At 35.8% G+C, this 10,158-nt stretch overlaps 1 protein-coding gene across 1 annotated transcript in view; it reads left to right on the forward strand.

Moving 5' to 3' along the window:
- Nucleotides 1-5,455, forward strand: part of LOC105035595 (mitochondrial carnitine/acylcarnitine carrier-like protein) — a 6,809-nt gene extending 1,354 nt beyond the window's left edge. The window contains exons 2-3 of the mRNA XM_073262016.1: nucleotides 3,517-3,908; nucleotides 4,727-5,455. Of these exons, the coding sequence (XP_073118117.1) occupies nucleotides 3,517-3,908; nucleotides 4,727-5,228 (894 nt within the window). The 3' untranslated portion in view covers nucleotides 5,229-5,455. The remainder of the gene's footprint in view (nucleotides 1-3,516; nucleotides 3,909-4,726) is intronic.
- Nucleotides 5,456-10,158: the final 4,703 nt, after the last annotated feature.

The raw sequence follows: 10,158 nt of genomic DNA on the forward strand, positions 1-10,158 counted from the left end.
CTTATGGATTTTTCATTACCATTGGTGTTAGTTTTCATCAGATTTTCATATTTCTATGGTTAAATAAGTTTAGCATATTTTCTTTTATTATTGAGTCAGATAATTTTATTTCTAGTATGATCTGTTCCGGGTTTAATGCTCAATCAATGTCTTTCACACTTCATGGTATGTCAATCAACATGGTGCTCCACCCTTTCTTTAAAGAAAAATTATCGTCTTGATTGGGATAGGCTGGTGCCAGCTGAATTAGCCTGGTATTAGCTTGTAGTGGTCGAAAACAATTGGGACGGCTAATTTGTACCATTCTCATGCTTTTTTTTCTTTTTCTTTTTCTTTTTTCTTTTTTCTTTTAAGCTATGGTTCTGCTCTGGATAGGCTTTGTACCAACCATATTGGCCTTGGTACCTGTTAGTACTGGTCAGGACAGCAGTTACATCCCTATTCTATGCTTTTAGGTGCCCCAATCCCTTGTGTCATTACTGGTTGCATATCAGAACTGTATGGTACCAATGGTACCATCCTATTCTACCAGTTTTGAATCCATAGTAATGGTGATGCGTAAGATGGCAAGCTTCAAGTTTGCGGTAGAACAGCAATGGTAATATCATGTGTTGCATGAAAAAATCAGCAACTATTGGAAACAAAATCATGTGCAAATTTGTGAGATTCTTATATTTATTAAACATGTTTGAATCAAGTTGTCATAAGCAAGTCAAAGGGACTTTCTTCAACTTTTCTTCCTGTAGAAGAATCTTAGCTTTGTTTTAATCCATAAGGTTTGAGGAGGCAGTCAAATGATAGCAGTATTTTGTAAAGATGCACAATTTATTAACAATTTCTTTAGTTCATGGATTTCATAGACTAGATCAATTTGTAATCGAGTTTTCTGCTGCATCATGTTCTACTTTGTGTTTCTTATATATTTCACATATGGTTGAATGAATTCTGAAGAAGGTGGGGATTTTGTGGTATGAGAAGCCAAACTTTAGTTAAAGGATCTGTAGTCTCTGGAACACCAAATGAATTGGCATTCATTATCATTTAAAAACAGCAATGAGTTAAGCATATATTTTTGCTTATATAGACAAACACATGGTTAGGTTAATTAAGCATTTTGTCAGGAATATTATACTACATGAATATCTACAAGAATTCAAGGCCTGTATTTCAATTAGACAATTTCATTCTTTTACTATTGCCCCTGAGGCTAATGAACTTTCCTACATCAAACTTTGCTTTCATTTTGCTTACAAATGTTTCCCATCTCGGTTATATATTAGAGGTGGTGTTGCACCCTGATAAACAAGTTTAAATTCTGTAAGTACATGTCCAGGCTTTCTCAGTTGCCGTTCAGGTAGTTTCGTACATCAAACCTTGCTTTCATTTTCCTTACAGATGTTTCCCTTATTGGGTTATATATTGGGGTGGTGTTGCACCCTAATAAACAAGTTTAAATTCTGTAAATTTCTAGGCTTTCCCACTTATGCTCCAAGTATTCTTACATGCTCTTCTCTTGCCTGTATTCCACTTCATTATGATTTAGGCATTGATATGATGATGGTTGTTGTCATGTCAAATGCCAGTTGTAAAATGTATCCAGATCTTAATGAATCATTAACCTTGACCTGCAAGTTTTATCCTTGTTGATGCAGTAAAGCTTGCCTGTTTGTTAAGGTCAGATAGTTCTGTGATAAAATATTTAAGATACATTAAGCCTACATTTAGATAAGCACAAGAATGAGATATTTGAGAGTGAGAGAACAAAAATGATTTCATCTTTTACAAATGAAATGTAACTAGGAGGAATATGACTATGAAGATAAAGAAATGAGCTTTCTCTATGTTTGAGAGAAATCTTACAGAACAGCCGAATATTCTACAAAGAAAGTGATACATATGGTTCTATCTCTTAGGATGCTGTTTCATGGAGGTTTAATTGTTGAATTGAACTTTGACAGAAGTTGCAACATCAAAATAATGAGATCTCCGTAAATATTATGCATCTGACTTATATTAGATAATGTTATAAAAGGACTGCTGATGTTTTTGTAACATCTCCCATAAGCATTGAAGCATACTAGCTGGACGAGCAAACCCAAATTTAGACAGCAAAAAGTTTGCAGCTTTCAAAAGGAATCAGTAGAATTTTACTCTGTTTCTCAGATAAAAAGAGCACAGAGCACAAGTAAACAGTATGCAGTTTGATTTAACCATGTGGATTGTAGAATCATTTGCAATGGCCATAATTTGCTCGCGACAGACAGCTCTCTCCATCTTGTAAACCATAATTGCTTCTTTTTTCTTTTTTGTGATAACAAGCTTCTGAAACCATTTGACTTATTATCATATTGATGATTTCTGTTGGTTGTGTGTTTGCATGAAGTTAATCTTTTCACAGATGGATTGATAAATAATTTTTCACTAAGGCCATCTTTGGTTCCCAAATAAAGCTGAATAAAACTCATTTATTACGGAACAACTTTTAGGCACCTGAATATGCCCTGACAATAGGGAACAGGGATTCTCGAGAAGATTGGAAAGCAAATTTTTGGTACTTATTATCTTTAAGTGGGTTTAAAGTATGTGCCAGGGATGGGGATGAGTTACCTGGTTAACAAGGGTACCTTTTCGAATTATGTTATTCAAATGTCCTAGTTAAAATTATTTGAGGATTACTGAACAGGGCCTAAGAGAACTCATTACCAAAGACAATTCCTGTTAATATATATATGTTGTCATTACATAATTTCACAGCTACTAGTTTACTAGTGACCATCTTCTATAAGAGTCAAGGACCTATATCTTTTATTCTGGTTTTCTTTTCCATCAAAATAACTATTAAGGTTGCTTTGAAATCCTCATATGAAAATTATTTAGGCATTCAAATAGCCTATTTTTCATAACTGACTTTTTTATTTTGCCCTTTATTTTTTTTAGTTTGCAAACTGTTAATCAGATTATTTTGAGTAATTATCCTCTTGATTGTTTGAAAGATGTACTTCTTGCACTGTGATAATGAGCATTAGCCTATTTTTGTCTCATTCTTTAACTGCAAGATGATTCTGCCATTCCTTGACCATCACTCCAGCTCATTAGAGTTGAATGTTTAACATTAATATCACTGTTCACATGTATTTCATTTTATTTTTCTCTAACTTCAGTAGCTGGTCTTTTTTTCCCCCTGAATTTGTATTGGTTAAATTGTTCTCTTAAAACTTTTGCCCTTGTGTTGCTTCTGTTAGTGCTTAAATTGGGGTAGCATCATTATGTTTACAGCCTACTCAGATTTATTACCATCCTTAAGATTATAATGGACGTTTACAACAGGTTTGACTGTTTTATCTCCTCCTAGAAATATGGCGGCAAATTGTCATTTGATAAGCTATGATTTCTGCTTTGATATTTGTTTTGATAATGTGAGTTAAACTACATGTCCATTAAAATTCAGAAAGAAAAGCGGAGGGAGTACAATATATCAGTATGCTGTAACTTCTCACATGATTTTTGATGTTGCAGATGGCAGAAGTAGCCAAGGATCTGACTGCTGGAACCATTGGAGGTGCAGCACAGCTAATTGTTGGGCATCCCTTCGATACCATTAAGGTTAAACTTCAGAGCCAGCCTGCCCCTCTTCCTGGTCAACTCCCAAAGTATTCTGGTGCTATGGATGCAGTTAAACAAACAATTGCTAGTGAAGGCCCGATGGGCTTGTATAAAGGAATGGGAGCTCCTCTTGCCACTGTTGCAGCCTTCAATGCTGTTCTCTTTACTGTGAGGGGACAAATGGAGGCACTTTTAAGGTCAGAACCTGGTGCCCCACTCACAGTAAACCAACAGGTTGTATGTGGTGCTGGTGCTGGTGTTGCAGTTTCCTTTCTGGCATGTCCAACAGAATTGATCAAGTGCAGGTCAGTGGTAGTGTGCCTTTATTTGCAATCTGGAAAAAGCTTCTGGGGAAAGGATTGAATTTTTATGATTAACATATAGGTAGAGAAACATTTTACTAATGTTTTTTTAGTCTTTGTTGTTAGTTTACACAAAAAGCATCACTGTGTTTTTGGCCACTCCCTGCTTTTGATTGTCAGGCACTATGAAGCAACTCATCAGTTAGGACGGGCTAGTGGATCATCATAAAAAAAATTCCAAAAGTAAAAAGAAAATTTATTAAAGGAAGGAATGGGTTCAAACAACTTATCATAATGACCGTAATTCTGTTTCACCATTTCCCTGACCAAATTGAAGTCTTTGTATAAACAAAATGAAGTTTTTCAGGCAATTTATTGTAACAAATGGCACTAGTTATTTTTAGTTGTAGCCTTGCCATAGGGATGAAACAATGAGGAACTAAAGTTGGACTTGAATTCAGTACTGAAGTAAATTTCTCTGTTTTTTTTCTTTAAAAAAAACTATTATCTACTATTTTTTCTTGTAATGATCGAGGCACAGCAATTGAATACTCTTCTAGTTAGTTTTCTTTATTTTCCTGACATAGGTCTCTGATGACCTTCTGGAGCTGTTCTTGGGGAACAACCAAGCAAAGCATATCTAGACCGAATGGATTAGGCATTTAAATACTCTGTCTGCATATTTTAACACATTGATTTATGAGATTATTTCAATGGATGACTTGCTGAGATTTTGCATGTAATTTTAATTTGGACAAAAACCATGCCATTATATATGCTTATATGAAACCTTTTCTTCTTGTCATCACATTGTAAAACAGGCTACAGGCCCAGAGTGCCTTGGCAGAGTCTGCTGCCTCTTCTGGTGCAGTAAAATATAGAGGTCCTATGGATGTGGCGAAGCATGTTCTCAAATCAGAAGGTGGCCTCAGAGGCCTTTACAAAGGGCTCATTCCAACCTTGGCACGTGAAGTCCCTGGAAATGCTGCAATGTTTGGGGTCTATGAAGCCCTCAAGCAGTACTTTGCTGGAGGAAAAGACACTTCAGGGCTGGGGAGAGGTCCTCTGATTGTTGCAGGTGGCTTGGCTGGAGCATCCTTCTGGTTGTCTGTCTATCCAACAGATGTTGTAAAAAGTGTGATTCAGGTTGATGACTACAAGAATCCTAAGTTCTCTGGCTCCATCGATGCGTTTAGGAAGATATCAGCATCTGAAGGGATCAAGGGCCTCTACAGGGGTTTTGGACCAGCCATGGCTCGCAGTGTTCCAGCCAATGCAGCCTGCTTCTTGGCTTATGAGGTGACCAGGTCAAGTCTAGGATAACTTGATTGCCCTTCCCCAATTCTTTTCCCCTCTAGTTTGGTCTCAATTTCCTGTTTAGTTGGGCATGGTGATTCTAGTGAATATTTCTGGCTTTGCCTGCTGAATGCAACAGTTCATTTCGAACCGTTGAGTATAAAAAATTGGATGGTAGAAGCATTTGTTGCTCCTTAACGCACTGTTTCTCATTCTTTCTAATTCTCTTATAAAAAGCTGGAAAAGATTTCTCATGTTATTGGTCTTTGACTCTTTTTGTCATTTAAAATGTCACAGTAATCTATTCTTGGTGGTGCCCTGGCAGAATTTTGAAAACTTGAAGTTCCATTCTGAGGTCTACCAACAAATTTGAACCAATTGGGCTTTCCAAAGTCATGTTAGTAAGGTCATTTGTGGCAAGGGATTGCAGGTCTACGTCCATTTTTGTCTATTTTACTTGGAAAATTCACAATCCTCTCTGGAGAAATGGACACTAGAGGATTTTGGGTAGACCTATGAGAAGTGGCAGGTAGAGGCAAAGGGAACTAGCCGATGAGCCGAAGTTTGGCTTGACACTTTCCAGTCTAACTTCAACTCAAATGATTTGCTGTGCTCTCAGTTTTTCAGATTGGCTTCCATTGAAGAACACGATATCTCGATGCTACAGCATTAGTGGAGCTTAGAGGAAGTTTTGGAAGACATTATCATGGCCAAGGAAGTTATTTTGGCAACTAAAATTTGACATGCAGGAGAATTCACAAAGATTATGCCTGGACCTACTCCTGCTTTGATATCTGATCAGTGACTCATGACTTGGCCTTCTTCAAAACCATGTATCAGGCGTATCATTGTTCTCCTAATCTCGTTTTGGTAAATCTACTCTCAAATGATATGAATTCACTTAGTTCAACTTTTGCTTCAAGGAAGAGACGAACGCAAATCTAAGGTGTAGTTATCAAATCATATAAATAATATAGAAATTCTTTATTACGGTTGAGGATCACAACCATCCATTCTACTTTTCATAACAGATTAAGGGATAAAGACATCTACAGTACTTCTCATGTGCATCACAATTAATACTCTAGTCTTGGAGAAGGCAACCAATGTCACAACTAATATTCTCACCCAATTATTATGGAGAAGAACCATATATGTATAAATGGGCTAATAGTTCTGTAGTCATCTTTTTTGTATTGTATGTGGATGACATACTATTAATAGGGAATGACGTTCCTGCTTTACAAAATGTAAAGCTTTGACTATCTTTATAGTTCTCCATAAAAAATTTGAGAGAAACATCCTTCATCCTAGGGATAAAGATCTATAGAGATAGATCTAGAGATTGCTTAGATTGTCTCAATTCACATACATAGATACCATGCTAAAACGGTTCAGTATAGAGAATTTCAAAAAAGGCTATCTTTCGATAGGTCATAGAATTACTTTCTCTAAGAAGGATTATCTGACAATCCCTCAAAAGAGAGAGCGTATGAGTAAAATCTCATATACTTTGATGGTGGGATCTATCATGTATGCCATGACATGTACGAGGTCGGATGTGGTACACTCACTAGGGGTAGTAAGTAGGTACCAGTCTGATCCGGATAAGAACCATTGGAAGGTCGTAAAGACAATCTTTAAGTATTTGAGAAATACTAAAGATCAATGGCTTATCTATGGAGACAGACTTGAAACTTATGGGATATATTGATTCTAGTCAGATCATGATGACATCAAGAGCATGTCAAGTTATGTGTTTACCCTAAATGGAGGAGCGATCTGCTAGAAAATTTCAAGCAACATACCATAGCTAATTCATCATGCAAGGTGGAGTATATTATGGCATCCGATGCTGTCAAAAAAGCGATATAGTTGAGGAAGTTCATCAGCGAACTTGGAGTTGCACCCTCTCTTGATGATCCTATTCTGCTATACTATGACAGTACTGGAGCAATAGCTTAAGCCAAAGAACTGAAGTTTCACCGAAGATCAAAGCATATTCTGCATCACTATCACCTGGTTCGGAAGATCGTAGATCGAGGTGATGTCGAGCTTTAGAAGATCGATGGAAAGGAGAACTTGATCTACCTATTTACTAAAGCCCTCAGAATCAAAGAGTTCAACAAATACAAATAAAAGATGGGTATTAGATACTGTACCGATTGGCTTTAGTCCAAGTGAGAGTTGTTAGAAAATATATCCTTAAGTTAATTATTTAGACGATTGTACTCTTTATAATTGTATATGAATTATGAATGAATAAAAGATATTTTGGCATTTTCATCATAAGATGTACATTTTTCTTATTGGAACTCTTGTATTGTGATAAAGTCCTTAGAACTATATGACAATTAATAAAGAAAGATTTATCAAATAGTTCTTAAATATGTTTACGACCAAATAATACATCATTATAGAACAATGACGTTCATCGAGTATAGATTGTTGTGTACCATATAGATTGGTTGTTCTCATAATCAAAGAGTGTGAAGATATTGATATGGATACAGGTGAGATGTAGGAGTACATTATCACTGAACAAGTGACTCACCTGTTGAGCGCTCTGCTGTCAAGAGCAACTCGTGAAGTGTATGGGCATAAGTGTCCCTCAGATTTAAGATCATCATAGTGACTTGCAAGCAACTCACTGTGCTTTAGTACCGAACTACCTGCATTTCTAATGTAGTGATGAAAGGCTACTAGGTACAGTCAAGTATTTACGAAGTCTGTGCATGGATCAAGATGAAATTGACCCCTCTGGCTTATAGGAGTTAATGCATCACTGTATTTTAATTTAGTAAACCCCAGGCTCGGATAATCCATGTAATGGATGTGAAAGGTTGAAATATAATGTGGATGACTCATCTAAGGTTGACAGTTAAACCCTAAGTCATCTCGAGCATTCGAGGTCAAAGGGATGAATTATGCGATAACCATATACATAGGTTCTTGAATATTGCCTTACATATATTCGACCTACTCAGATGTCGGGAACTTTTGCTAGATGATAACTTCGATTAGTATAAGAAGTTGTTCCTGTTCTCTGACTTAGTGTTCGAACCTATAGAGTCATGCACAAAGTCAAGCAACGTAGAAAAAAATTGACCCAAGTCTATGAGTTCAATTTGAAAGTACTTGACTTGATTGAATAAATAGATTAGCTTAATTGAGAATTAATTTAAAGGTCATATAGGATTAAACAAGTTAACTATATCTAACTAGCACTAGACGTGAGGTTCAGGTTTAATTTTGGAGATGATACTGATCTAATCAAGGATCCAAAAAATTTATAAGAGAGTCAATTTATGTCCTAATTAATTTCAGACCAAATTTGATTTAATTAAAAATTAATTAGATTAATAATTCAAGTTAGACTTGAACCAAAATCCTAATTAGATTAGGATTGATAGGCTTTCGAATCTGGTTCGAATAGGATTTGAATCGGATCCAAAATGAGTCAAATTTGAAGCATTTGGTTTAGAACCAAAGAATCTCACTCACCTGAAACTCTCTCTCTCTCTCAGATTAGCTGACCAAAGGAGGAAGTGGTGTGCTAAAAACTTTTGCCCCATTAGATGTGCATGTGTGAAGAGGAAAGGTGCTCTCCTTTCTGCGTTAGGTTTCCTATTTGGACAATGATTGAAACTTCAAAATTGATTTGAACTAGTATCCTAATTAAATTAGATCATGGGGTGCCACTATTGGGTTTCGATCACACAATGGAATATGAATTTTTAAAAAATTTTAACATGCATATAAAAAATTTTAATAATTAAAACTAGTCAATCGAAACTCAAATCCTAAAATCACCATGTAGATGTCGAACAAACCAAAACTAAGCATGCAAAGAGTTAGAAACTTATCCTTTCTAAAATAAATAATATGATAAAATAGCGATCTCCACAAGACTCCAAAATAAAAGTCCTCCAACAGTGATCCATATGAAAGATGATCAAGGTCCTTCCCAATTGATGCAGCACCACAGCTTTTTCTTCACAAGTGTGCTGCCAGCTTCCTTCTTGAAAAACAATCACACCAACATCCGTTTGCCTTCAATTCCTCTACTAAGACCATGCCAAGAGAGTTCTCTCTAGAAATCTCATAATCTAGGATTTGATTTTGTACTTCAATATATGAAAAAATCAAACCCTAGGACAAGTACACCACACTTGCATTTTTTCTCACCTCTGTTCTTTCTATTTTTTCACTCAATTTTCTTATCTTTTTGGTCTATTTTTTTTTGAATTTTTTCTCTCTTATCACACACCTAAGAACTGATTTTTCTAGGATTTTAACCCATATGGGACATCCCATATAAATATGGGATGAAGGAATGACAGGAGTCCTAAGGGGTGCCAACTCTTGGCGCTCCACATTCCTACATGGAGAATTAAATTTTTGATGAATTAATTGGCACAGAAGAGCCTTCATACAGAAGGACTCCTCCTCTACACCCTATAAATTTTTTGGATTAATTTAGCATGTGACAATTAAGGAATGAGTGGATAAACAAGAGGTGGTTAGGTGCCTTAATGCAAAAAGACTCTTCCTTCTCTTAGGCACCAATAAATATGGGGCGACAATAAATAAATGGCATGGAGGACTCTTTTTTCATCTGAAACACTTACAAGATAAAGAAATAAATTAAATAAATTCAACCTAATCTAATTAGATTAAAGGCAATAGGTTAAGACTAGCTCAAATTCATTTGAACTAATCTAATTGAAAACTTGGGTTAATACAATATGCTAGAATATCAAATTAACCTCTAAGATTTATATTAAACCATAATTAAATTAGATCAAGATTAAATCTCAAAGTGTGCGAATCAATTAGATTCTAAATTTAGCTAGCAGTGGACTCAGGCTCTTGACCTAACCCTAATCCGATGAGACAAGGTCAGTCCAATTGCACCAATTAACTAAGACTCTTTCTAATTAATTCTAAATTAAAC

The sequence above is a fragment of the Elaeis guineensis genome, chromosome 8, assembly GCF_000442705.2.
Source record: "Elaeis guineensis isolate ETL-2024a chromosome 8, EG11, whole genome shotgun sequence".
NCBI classification, from domain to species: Eukaryota; Viridiplantae; Streptophyta; class Magnoliopsida; order Arecales; family Arecaceae; genus Elaeis; species Elaeis guineensis.